This window comes from Homarus americanus, unplaced genomic scaffold, assembly GCF_018991925.1.
Source record: "Homarus americanus isolate GMGI-L3 unplaced genomic scaffold, GMGI_Hamer_2.0 scaffold34921, whole genome shotgun sequence".
Classification (NCBI taxonomy): Eukaryota; Metazoa; Arthropoda; class Malacostraca; order Decapoda; family Nephropidae; genus Homarus; species Homarus americanus.
The window spans coordinates 22,545,283-22,559,044 of record NW_024741901.1 but is presented as its reverse complement, the minus strand read 5'-3'; the positions used below and the strand labels follow the sequence as shown (position 1 = coordinate 22,559,044).

General features: G+C 41.1%; 1 protein-coding gene across 2 annotated transcripts in view; it reads right to left on the bottom strand.

The window, feature by feature from the left end:
• Window positions 1-241: 241 nt before the first annotated feature.
• LOC121876297 (steroid transmembrane transporter SLC22A24-like) overlaps window positions 242-13,762 on the bottom strand; it is a 44,612-nt gene continuing 31,091 nt past the window's right edge. For both annotated transcript variants that reach the window (XM_042381347.1, XM_042381348.1), the window contains exons 8-9: window positions 10,582-10,729; window positions 242-375 (exon numbers count right to left, since the gene is read on the bottom strand). In XM_042381347.1, the coding sequence (XP_042237281.1) occupies window positions 256-375; window positions 10,582-10,729 (268 nt within the window). In that variant the 3' untranslated portion in view covers window positions 242-255. The remainder of the gene's footprint in view (window positions 376-10,581; window positions 10,730-13,762) is intronic.

Below are 13,762 nucleotides of genomic sequence, written 5' to 3'. Positions count from 1 at the left end.
CCGTACCTAGCCACGAGGGATGATGAGGGTGTAAGGGGGCAGCTCCATGAGGCCCCAGGAACATGTACAGGAAGGATCCATGCTGCAGGAAAGGAGGTAAGTAAATGACCATCAGATGTTAGTATATGACACTGAAGACCCTCTGATCTCGGTACCTACTTGAAGTTGGCTGAGTTGAGGGAGATGCCGTAGTAGACTAAGGTGCAGGTAAGCCAGTTGAAATACATAATGAGATCCTCCTCAACATTGGGGTCCTCACGAATACCAGCAGCTGCCTAAACACTCTCCTGAGGGAGGCCAGACAGGAAGAGGACCTACTGCCCCTGTTTCTTGTTGCTCCTGAACGTCCTGGCCACTGCTGTCTTTGTTCTCTGCCTGAAGGAGAAGATTCAAGATTAAACAGTAATAAGATCTATTTAGCTGTGTTAATTCAGCTCAATTCCCTCTTCTTTTAACCTGACTAAGAATGTTTTTCCGCGTGAGGGAGTTTTAAATTTCAAGTGTGGCATAACGCAGATGATGACATATTCTCTGCTACTTTCCCTTTTTTTTTGTGTAAATACTTGTAGGATAAACTTCATTCTCTCAGTTCTCACTCCACCACTCTCCCTTTCACTTCATCCTCATTTTCTCTCCTTTTCCTTCATTTCTCTCACCTCTCCTTTCATTTTTCTTTCATCTCTATTCATACCATTCTTTCCTGCAGATGTCACACCTATCCGTCCTAAACCTTCAACCTCATTTCTTCTTCCCAGTTCCTCTCCCATTATCTCTCTTTTCTGCACCACGTCTATCTTTCTTTCCTATATCTGCACACCTCTTTCTTCTTCCCCCTGCACCTTTCTGCATTGACTCTCTTCCCCTGCACCTTTCCCTTCAACTTTCCCTGCACCTCTCACTTCTCTCCGTCCCATCTCTCACAAGACTACTTCCTGGGGGACAGGGAAGGAGGCAGGTACAAGGACCTCGTCCCCTGCGTATCGACTTCTGTTATAGATAACTTCGTGGTGCAAAATATGAATTCTCAAAAACTCCTTCGTTAAATTTCTCCTACGATTAGATTCTTAACACATTTTGGACACCATTCTATTTCGATATTTTTTTTTTGTCGTATCCTAAAGTGAGCCAACTAGATGGGTTCTCATTTCATCCATTTTGAGAGAAATTTATACTTCAAGACTGGCAATATGATAAAGGGGAAAACCCAACTGTGGCAGGATTTTAATGTACATAATTTATCTTCATCCAAACACACACACGCTTATGATTACTCTTATTACTAACACTTTGAGTACAATAAAATACACCCAATGAGTACAGTTTAAAAGACAGAGAACTAATTTGACAGGGAGATGTGTGGGTGGACTGGGGTTAGTGGTGGTGAACATCTTCTGTCACTTTAAGCGGGGCGGGTCGGTTGCATTTTCAGTCTCTATGGAAGCTGGGTATACATGTTTCATAATTAATCTAATTATATCTTACGTTGATGTAATATAATCTAAAGATATAAGCACCAGATGCCTCCAGCCTTCATTGTATTATTCTTAAATTAAACTTACTTTGCATAACAGGATATTTAAATTAAACATGAAAGTTCTCGCAGAGGTTTCTTACCCGCCAGACAACAGGAGGCGAGAGGATGTGGGAAGACGCTCATTAGTCTTATGTGTGTGTGTGTGTGTGTGTGTGCGTGTGTTGCTGTTCATAGATGGTGTCGTAGTAACTCGTTCATTGCATGGCGTCGAGCATCACTGTATCTCTCTCCTGTCATGTTGTGTTATGGAAGGTCAACATTTGCCCAATCCTGGACCGTTCCCAGCGTGGACGGATTAGCATTTTGTCGCCTGGTCAGCAGTTGGTGGTTCACACGGGCGCTATTCTCTGGGTTCCTAGAACCTACTGGTCGATGTGAAGGTCAATCCTACTACCAGCAGATGTTACGGTTTACCATTGATTTCGCAGGTGTTAAGCACTGTTTATCACTGTTTATAACTGTTCATCACTGTTCAACGCTGTTTCAACTCTTAAGTGGTGAAATTGTCACTTTGGCGGAAATTTAATGGATGGGAGAAGCAAAATGAATACACTTTGTTTGTAAAGAGTAAAGAATACCATTAATTGATGTAATTTGTCATATAAAAGCAATAAAAGCGAATTAATTGCTATATTAATGCCAACAATAATGTTAATAACCAATTAATAAGCGAGTGAAGTCTTCTAGTACTGATAGGAAGCCAGCAACACTTTCCATTGCCCTACTAATTAATCACAGCAAAAGCCCTACAACATGTACCTGGTGTTACTCAGTGGCTCCAGCTCTCGGTAGTGACGGGATTATTTTGAATTTATCACAAACATATAAACTGGAACACGACTTTGACGTTTGAAGTGTAACGTTATTTAATCCCAATATAGAGCTTCACAGAGAAACGTTGTGTTGTAGAGTAATGTTTGAGGGAGAAGGACTCGTGTGTTTGATCAGTAACTGGGGAAAATAAAAGTTGGCAAGTTTGATAAAGATCGTCCTGACAGTCCAATAACATACACGGTTACCTTCTGGGAAGTCGACACATGACACTTAATACAAAATAACAACTATTGATTTAAGGTCAAACGATGTGAGAAGATTAATTAATATAGGAAAATGAATTAGTAATTTTTTGAGGGTTTCGTGGTATGATGAAGGAATAGAAAACGACAGACACATGAAACCCGAGACTTAATTTGACAGAATAAAGTGAATCTCGAGGCTGTGTTACGAGACAGGGAATTAAAGGTGATGCCTCAGGTGGGTGTCAAGGTATAGTGGTCATTACCTCTACTATACTATATACTGTACTCCATTACCGCATTAAGGCAAGAATGTCTATGTTTAAGAGTAGGAATAGGTGAGATATAAATAACTCTCCTTTTATCCATCTTTCAAAAAAAAAAGAATCATCGAAAATGTCCGAATTTCAAATGGATTGTTACATTGTCTACACTGTGTTACCGAGTAGTGAAGATATGTGAGTACATCTTCCATCCATTGTCCAGTACATGTAATCTGAGTGTTAGTACTCAAAAGGAAAATGTACAGTACTGTTTATAGACTGTAATTGTACAATAAAATGCTGTACACCATCCTACACCCTCCATACTCCTTAGCTGTACAAAGAAATACTAATATAACGTAAGACTTTAGTTTAATAATATGTTTCACCATTAGACATACTGTATAACTTGACCTCACTTCAAGTTTGTTTTAAGAAACTCTCAGAGCTCGTCTACAGATTTAACTTATAAGAGACTTTAGTAAATATATACATCTGTTATACATCACTTGAATCTTCCTCTTTGTTCTCCTGCATCTGTTAACATGCATGATATATCTCTGAGATGGAAGTTTACCAGTGCAGCTGTGACAGAAAATAAGCCTTGTGTCGTAAGAAATCACATCCTCACAGTAAAATAAACTCGTCGACTCTTCTACATACAACATCACATAACCTAATACCAGAGACACGAACCCTGGCTCTTCAGGAATAGTGGAAGCCAAGGAACCATAAGCAATTATTTCCATGACATAAAACCTCCAGTACACATTATCACGATAAGGATACGAACCCATGTACCTCAGGACTGTTAGAAACCACAGCACTTCAGTAATTAAATTCTAACGTAATATAGCTTTTTGTGTATCTAGCAGCCACTACATAATGTAAGGAGACGTGTTTGACTGTTGAGGTGGGGTGACAGAGGCAGCAGGTGTCCCACAGATGTGAGAATAATACAGGGGTGGTAGGAGCAGAGCCTTATATAGCACCAGGTCACGAGAAAGTGTAGGAGACAGGTGGTGTGAGACAGGTGGTGTGGACAGGTGGTGGGAGACAGGTGGTGTGAGACAGGTGGTGGGAGACAGGTGGTGGGAGACAGGTGGTAGGAGACAGGTGGTGGGAAACAGGTCACAGGTCACAGGTCACAGATTTTGGTAATATTCCTAAAGTTACACCAAAATCGGGCCAGGTGTCCGGGGTAAACATGCACACTATACTCAAAATTTTATCTGAATATTACTCTACTAATTAGATTTCAGGGCACGTCAACCTTAATATGTAATCAACCCGTCATCCTATGTTGCAGGAGAGAGAGAGAGAGAGAGAGAGAGAGAGAGAGAGAGAGAGAGAGAGAGAGAGAGAGAGAGAGAGACACACACACACACACACACACGGTGGTCATTGATTTGATAATACGACTCACAAACAGAACAGAGATAAGCATGTGTCTTAGAGAAAAGTAGACAACGCCACTCACAAGCGGAGAACAGAGAAAGAACTTGATTTATAAAGGCATACCATGAAGAACATAACTCGCAAAGAGAAGGCAGTGTAGATCACGTCTCATAAAGGGAAGAACACAACTCAAAAGCTAGAATATTGGAGAACACGACTCACAAAACCTAGAACACTGGGTAACACGACTCACAGAATCTATAACACTGGAGAACACGACTCACAAAATCTACAAAACTGGGGAACACGACTCACAAAACCTAGAACACTGGCGAACACAACTCACAAAACCTAGAACACTGGAGAACACAACTCACAAATCTTAGATCCTAGAAATGATGGAAAAGTCAGAAGCTTAGTGGTTAACTCAGCGGGGTCCGGCTTATAAGCTGGAGTGACAATAAGGAAAAGTATTAAAAACGACTTAACGTAAATATCACACATCTGTTTACACTTTATGTCTGTGAACTTATAAGGATATGTATCGTATATGTATTATTACTATTGTACATATTAATGAAATCTTAATATGTTAAATACAAGAGCTAAGAAATGTATCAAGGCTAATACCAACTCTGTAATCTTTAATATTAACGAGAAGCCCCCAGATCGAAATACAGCGAAACCTCGATTTAACGGACTATATATATGAGAGGAAAATCCGTTATATCGAGGGTCCGTTAGATATGAAATGCTCCATCTATCGGATTATATGGAGAGATAAGTTCGTTATACAGAGGTTTCACTATTGAATAATCTTAAGACATTGAGGTAATAAAGCCCCAATCAGCCTCGTTAATGAAGAAATGTTTAGTTCTAGAGACAAGTACAGGTGATAAAGCTCTCCTAATTGTCTTACATGTACAGTCAATTAGTAAAATCCGTTCACCTGTCTCCTTGAGCCACGAACACCGAGATTCAACGCTGTATGTGTGTGTGTGTGTGTGTGTGTGTGTGTGTCTTCATAAACACTAATAACTCTCCTTTACGCTTCACAAACAATAACTCCAACACGTCTTTGATAGCGACCTACCTGGTAATTGGGCTAATTAGTGTTCCAGGTGATGTATGTTGATTATCACCTGACATGGCCTCGTATTCTCAAAGGTTCTTTTCCTAAATGATTATTTCTAACTGAAAACCTTAATACAAAGCGTCAAAGTGCAATTCTGAAGCCATTTTCACCATAACTTCTGTCGGGGTAGCGTTAGGGAATAAGTTAATGGAGTAATTTTTGCGTTGTGGCTATACCATGAGTTACCCGCTGGCAAGAGAAACACATACTAATAACATAACATATATTACACTCAATGGTGACGAGAGAACCTTAGATAATCTAGTCACATCTATCAAACTTTATATTAAACTCCAATATGATACTTGTTTGGATAGATTAAGCGAATGTTGATAAATAAAACATTCTTAATGAAATCTATAACTTCAAACTTCGTGAATGTACTTGTGCTGTCAGTTCCACGATATTTCCCGGAACATCTAGGTGCTGATGATGCTGTTTAGGGAAGTTTCGTAAAAGAAAAATGTTTACCACATCGCTACATTAACTGGCTCATGACTGTTATTTGCCTCCTACCCGATAGCTCAAGAAAATATGTAAACTTTTTAAGGGTTTACCGCGTTCACAACAAGGACATGCCGGAGACGTAGCGGACACGGAAGCTGTAAACATGAACGCGGTTTACTGGGAAGCGGTACACACGAACGCATCTTAAATGTACTCAGGAACGTGTTTGATTCCTATTGACTCATGTGACGTAAAGAATATACCGAGAAATGTGTAATAGATTAATAAATGCAAGAAATGTATTGGGGAGGAAGAAACAGGATGAGGAAGAGGAAGAAGAAGATAGAGAAGGAGAATGAGGTGAAAGGGTAAAACAAAAACAAAAAAATGAAAAAGAAGCAAAAGCAGAAAAAAGAAGGAGGAGGAATAGTATAAAGAGGAGAAGGAAGAGCAATAGGAACTAAACACCAGAACAAAGAGATGGAAAGCGAGGAAGAACCGGAATAGAAGTAGAAATAGAACAACAAAAGAAGAAGAAAATGAACCACAAAAAGTGACCCCCCCCTTATAAACACACACACAAGATAACAAAAAAGTGATCCAATGAAGTCAACGGCGTCTGTTGATTGGTCGGGTAACTTTATAATCCAACCAATCACCGAGGGAGGCTCAGGACGAGGGAGGGAGGCGTGGGTGGGGAATGGTGGGGGGGGAGGTAATAAGAAGAGGAGTTCTATAAAGTTGGTAAATGGGAGAAAGCAATAAAGGATCGACGAAGGAGAGGAGGCGATGATAGCACGGAGAGAGAGAGAGAGAGAGAGAGAGAGAGAGAGAGAGAGAGAGAGACTCACAATATATCTTTGGGTCACTAATCATTTGTTGTTGAATTCATTTATTCCTATGTCATTATTCACCCGTTTATCAATTCCATTATCTCTGTCTTTATTAATTTATCTTTTCGACCAACTTTCCGTCAACATCTAAAATTGTTGAATGAAAATTAGACGAATAAAAAATAAGTTATGTTATTTTTCTACGACAGTTCAAGGGTTAGGTTTAGTATGGTTTGGTTAGGTTAGGTTAGTTTTAGCTGGGTTAGGTTAGGTTAGGGTTAAATTAGGATGGTTAGGTTAGGTTAGGTTAGGTTAGTTTTAGCTAGGTTAGGTTAGGTTAGGTTAGGTTAGGTTAGGTTAGGTTAGGTTAGGTTAGGTTAGGTTAGGTTAGGTTAGGGTTAAGTTAGGATGGTTAAGGCTAAGGTGGAATAAGCTGGGGTGCCTAATCTTCACGTAATCCGACAGTCCCAGTGTGTGTGTCAATAGCGGGGAGGTGTTTCAGTAAGATCAGTCAGTGTTGTTGTTGAATAATTGTGTATACATCGAGGAACCAATGGTATGTGTAGGAAACCTTGATATACATACATAAACCAGGTCATGTATAATAATGTATGGTAGGTGGTTCGTGTCGGTATGTGTGTGTGTATGAATTTGATTATGTATAACCACGTACTGTACTTATAAGTATATAAATACTTACGCCACACACACAGATACACACATACACACACAGATACACACATACATACACACACACACACACACACACACACAGACACACACAGATACACACACACACACACAGATACACACACACACACACAGATACACACATACACACACACACACATAAACATACACACACAAACACACACACACACACACACACACACACACACACAGATACACACACACACACATACACACACACACAGACACACACACACACACACACACACAGGAAGGGTTAATGACCATGTGAACGAGACGTGAGCGGTGATAAACTCGTCTTCTATGAGTGACCCAATTTCCTCCGGCTTAGTGTACGAGTCTGACGTATTCTTACGGTAATTTCTCCCCCTAACCTAACCTAACCTAACAAAATCTAACCTAACCTAACCTAAATTACAGTAACTTAACCTAATCTAAATTTATCAAATCAAGGTGTAATGGTTTTAAGTTAGTTTGCCTTCGTCTGTCCAGAGATGTGAGAGGAAACTTTATACTTTATCTGTGGGAATTTCTCTTCAAGATGTGACGTTCATTGCCAGTTGTAAATCCTTGTATGAGTGTTGCATCTTTGTGTTGTGTCATTATTGGGAACACTGCTAAGACCTCAGTTGTCGAGAGAGAGAGAGAGAGAGAGAGAGAGAGAGAGAGAAAGGGAGAGAGAAAAGGAGAGAAAATATAGTCTTTTTTCTTTAATTTTTTTCTACTTTTTCACCTCCTCTTTTTCTCCATCTCTCTCTCTGTCTTTTTTTTCTGTTCTGCCTGTCTGTCTGTCTGTCTGTCTGTCTGTGTCTCATTTCTCTCTCTCTCTCTCTCTCTCTCGCTCTCTCTCTCTCTCTCTCTCACTGCACCAGACGTCGCAAAAACCCCAGAGCACAAGAGAAGGCTCCACCAGGCCGGAAAGCAATTCAGAATTGTTTGTCTCTATTTCACACTTTCTTTTTTTATCCTCACGCTTCACCTACACACGCCAGAACCACACTCCACTCTCCCTTCCTTCCCTCCGTCACTCCTTCACTACTCCCTCACTTCCCCATTCTCCTCTACACCTCATTCTCACTCCTCTCCTCCCTCACTACTGCACCTCACATCCCCACTTCTCCGCCATCTCCTACTTCCAACCTCCTTTATCTTCGTCACTCCCCATCTGTCCAACTCCCTACCTACCATCGCTCCACACCTCCACCTTCCCTACCTTCACCCACTCCCCTCCTCCCGTACCAACCACCACTCCCCACTTCCCGTACCAACCACCACTCCCCACTTCCCGTACCTACCACCACTCCCCACCACTCCTCACCTCCCGTGCCTACCCCCAACTCCCCCCACCTACACTCTCCCACTCATCTCTCGGGTAAACACTAGATAGCAGTCGTCCCCCAGGAGTCAGTCGAAGCTCCTCCGCCACCTAACGCTGACGTCCCTGCTCTCTGAGTACCTTGAGTTAGCTGTCTGTCTGTCCGTCTGTCTGTCTCTCTTCCCTCTCTATATTTCTAACCCTATGTATAAATTCATTCATGTACATTTAATATTAATATACATAAACATGAATATAGTAAAAATACTTAAATTTTATAGGAAAAAAGTTGTGTATGAAATAAGGTAAATTTGGTGCTACGATAACTCCTAACAAGACAACGAGCTGTTTTTATCTACCGGGTCTTCAAGCCAAGTGTAAACATCTTAAGAGAGGGTATACAGCTTTTTGGAACCATCGAGAATAATCTAATGGAAAAATATATGTAGTATTTTATGGTGTGTGTGTGTGTGTGTGTGTGTGTGTGTGTGTAAAAGGCGGTACAAGCAACTGATGGTGCGAAGGAGTGAGTGAGGTGTGTGAGTTTTAAATGTTATTGATGCAGATGAGACGAGAGTTGAGGACGCCTGCAGGAGTCAAACGTCGACTACAACTATACTTAGGATACAGAGTCACGAATGTCGAGTACACCATAGAGAGTACAACAGGAGGCAGAAGTAGAATAACGAGTACACCCCCTAAAAGAGTAGTCCACATAAAGGCACTGATTATTTAGTACTCAGGAGAGAGCACACACAGGTAGGAGAGGAATAAGTGAGTACGGGAACGACTGTCAACATCAAGGTGCCCGGAGCCTCGCTGACAGTCAGATGATCAGCGTAGGCAATTAACCTCAGTGATAAATATCTGATAACTAATTACCTTCTTGGCAGGGATATTCGATGGCAATTTATTTACAGCCTTTGGGAAGGTGTTGATGAGGACAGGTGGTTGGTGGCGACTATGACAGATTAATGAGATTGGTGATGGTTTGTCAGTTAGGGGAGAAGGTGTTTTACCGGTTGTGTTTTATAGTGTTGTTAGTTGTCCCTCTGCCTGGCTCGTGACAACCTTCCCGCAGCAAGTGGAGAGGTTGTCACTGCTGGTGAGATGAAGTGAAAGTGCTATCTGCTGTCATCACGTGGCAGGGTGGGAAACACGTACACGTCATTATTACGCGATCATTTTCTTATTCCAGAACCATAAATGTTTAATGTATTTCAGGATGCGTAATAAACAGGATCTTAAAAATCAGTAGGAATGTAGTCTGATTATTACGAAGAATATAATTATTTTTTTTACAATGATTAAATTCTTCCTTGTTGCTGGGCTATTATTATTGTTATTATTGTTGTCATTATTGTTGTTGTTGTTGATATCACACTTCATATTGTTATTATTATGATCATTGCTATTTTCATTAACATTACAATTATTGCCATTATCATTGTTCTCACCATTATCATCATTAGTACGAATATTATTAATTTCCAGTGATATCGTGTAGGAGTTACCCACGGTATAGGGAGAGACAGTGATGGCGACCTAAGTGTCCAATAATAATAAAAGAACACGAGCACTGTGTCTAACATATATAGAAGATACTCGAGTTGACTTTACGTGTCTAGTGAAGCAAAACCATGGAGTTACTTCCCATTGTTGCAGCAGCCGGGTGACCCACTGAGGGGCTTATCCACCGACGTTGGTATCTGATTTCCGGGTTTAAGTGATTCTGTGGGTGAGTTTCGTGTTATGAGGAAGGGAGAGAGAGAGAGAGAGAGAGAGAGAGAGAGAGAGAGAGAGAGAGACATTATCTCATCGTATCCCCGTCAACAGAGTTACCGGGGTCCAATTAAGACCCGGACCTAATAACCGGGACCTATCATTACCGGGAAGACCACAAGACCTAATTCAACCTTCTTCACCCACCTCGACCTTCATCTGGGTGATGGTAGCAAGGAGCCAGCTGTGGTCGAAGGTCTTGCTGCTGTTCCATCTGGCCGCCTTCTGCAGCTCTTTCTCCGCTTCCGCCCACCTGCCGTTCTGCAACAGCCACCTGGGGGACTCCGGCAGGATACTGAGGACGAAGGGAAATGAGCTCTGTCTGAGTGTGTGTTGATTACGAAGCGGAAAATGATTGAAATATATTCGTGATATTCTTTTTATTCCTTCATTACTAATTACAACTCATGGATAATTATACAATGTAGGGGATACCATGCAGCCATCATTATAAAGCTGTTACACTTTGCCGAAGTTCTAAAATAAAATAAAAAAGAGATACAAGAAATAAGAGAATTAAAGGTACGATGTTGAATGTGGCCGTATGATCGATCACCACTTAATGTCCCCAGTAACATTCTCTCTCCTGTTTACAACATTCATAACATTCGTCTCTTGGTCAGATGTATTTGCTTGTACAGTTAGACATATAACACTCCAATAAACATTAATATTAGCCTTCCAAAACTTTATCAACACAATGTAATTGATTTCTGTCATTATTTCGAGGTAAGTATTATTAGTTGAACTCATTTGACTCCGGGAAGCTGAAAGTTAGTGACTAGAGAATTTCCATCCATATGACCAGATGGAAATCGAGTCTAAAATCGGTGGAAATCGCTAACTGTTGTTAAAGTGGTGGAAACTAAATATTGTGACAGTCTATTTATTTCCCCCTCTGACCCTAAGCCAACACTGCACTTCCTGTTGCTAGTAAATATTTCTATAAAGTTCAAAATATCTTCGAGTACATTTATAAATTTATTGTGTTTTAACATCAAATTTTACCTTCCTATAGTTCGTCTCCCTAGGTTAGGTTAGGTTGTGGAAATTACATCAATATATATGGATAGCAAAACCGGAAAAAAGACCACAGACAGACAGATAGACAGATAGACAGATAGACAGATAGACAGACAGGAGCCTTCTAATAGTTCTCTCGTAATGATCAACACATAAGCCTTCATTAGAGTAAAAATTTTATATTTCCCACAGTAAAGTTCCGTAATAAATAAGAAGAAAATTCCCAGGACTAAAAGGAAAAAAAATAGTGCTTTATTCTCAACATTTCGAATATATAAAAAAGAATTGATACTCGTTTTAATCTCACATGACGGTCAAAAGATGAAATGAGAGAGAGAGAGAGAGAGAGAGAGAGAGAGAGAGAGAGAGCGAGAGAGAGAGAGAGAGAGAGAGAGAGAGAGAGAGAGAGAGGAGAGAGAGAGAGAGAGAGAGAGAGAGAGAGAGCCTGCTTGAAATAATACATGTAATGAGGAGATTCCACTTTAATCAAACTTGACAGGTTAGCAGAGGTGTAAGCGCCTCACCTGGTCGACAGTATATCAACACCAATCATAACAGCCGCCGTTTGTGACAGGGGGGAGGGGCAGGGGGGAGGGGCAGGGGGAGGGGCTGAGGAATGGCAGGGGGAGGGGCAGGGGGAGGGGCAGGGGGGAGAGCCTGGGGTAGGGGCAGGGGGTGAGGGCAGGGGGAGGGGCTGAGGAATGGCAGGGGGAGGGGCAGGGGGAGGGGCAGGGGGGAGAGCCTGGGGTAGGGGCAGGGGGTGAGCAGTGTATCTTATTGTGCTAGGTTGGTTATGAGTAGGAGAGCCAGCCAGACCTAACCTAACCTAACCTAACCTAGCCTAACCTAACCTAAACTTAACTTAGTCATTTTAAACAAAATGACCCACACCAAACTTAATCTAACTAACAATATCTTGTTTTAACCCAATTTAACCAATATTGTCCACATTAAACCTAACTTAACCGAAATTACATCGCCAAATTTAGCCAAACATAACCTCCAAATTTAACAAAACCAAAACAACCTAATGCAACCCAGCGTAACCGTACAGTAGGGTGGTTAGGTTAGGTTAGGTTAGGGTGTCTGTTGACGTCTTAAGAGGAGTAGTTAAGAATCACAGGTCTATTTCATAAAAAAAAGGCCTGAGTGACGGGCTCTTTCTAGTCACACGTCATGGACTTCAGTTATCAGGAGAAGAGACCGTATATATATATATATATATGTGTGTGTGTGTGTGTGTGTGTGTGTGTGTATATGTGTGTGTGTGTGTGTGTGTGTGTTATTTTCAGGTTAATTCTCGTACCCACTTTATAAACTACCTTTGTTAAATTACATAAAGGAGCCAATTAAATGTCTTCTCAGGTCTAGAATTAAAAAAAAATGGTACTAAGTTTTTTGGCATTCGTGTGTGGGTACATGAACCATCCTGACACTCTACATCTGGACTCATTTCACAAACTGGAAATTCCTGGAAAATTTTAATGGCAGATCAAAGGTTTTACGAATTACATACACAGACAGAGAGAGCGGCAAAGGGGTTGGGGGTTGGGGGGGGGGCTGTGCATGGATGGGAGAAACTAGGTGAAAATAAATGGGGAATATTAATTTTCTAATCCCAAGCTTTACTATAGGCTAGGTTAGGTTAGGTTGGGTTAGACAAAGTTAGCCCAGGTTATAATTCCAGGGTGTGTGTGTGTGTGTGTTTTTGGAGAGAGAGAGAGAGAGAGAGAGAGAGAGAGAGAGAGAGAGAGAGAGAGAGAGAGAGAGAGAGAGAGAGAGAGATGAATTATCAACGAATCACTAAGGAATTGTTTCTTAACCATGCATCTCCAAGTCACTATTGTCGAGGAATAAGACACCAAGTAATACTGTATAAGTTCTCCCCATGGCCGCCCTTCACGTCTACAACCAGCCAGCCAGAGTAACGGGGTGGTCGCGTTTGTAAACATCATAGAAAACTTACAAACTGAAAAACAAAAATTAAAGGGTAGCTAATCTATTTGGTAAAGGGTTGTTGCTGGTGCCGTGTGGGGTTACCTGAAGATTAGACACCCTAGCTTACTTCACCTGATGATTAAACTTCCTGTTAACGTTACCTGAAGCGGTTAGGCTAGGTTAATATTAAAGTGTTTAAAGGTAATAAGTTTGGGTGTCTAATCTTCATGTGATCCCAGGGTTCATTTCCTGTCCTAAGAGTTGTTGTATCGAACCAGGACACTACTAGTCCACCCAGTTTTAAGTGAAGTGAAGGTGATGGCGTATAGTGCCGGCCACGCTGCCTCCTTGCCTACAGTATATTGTA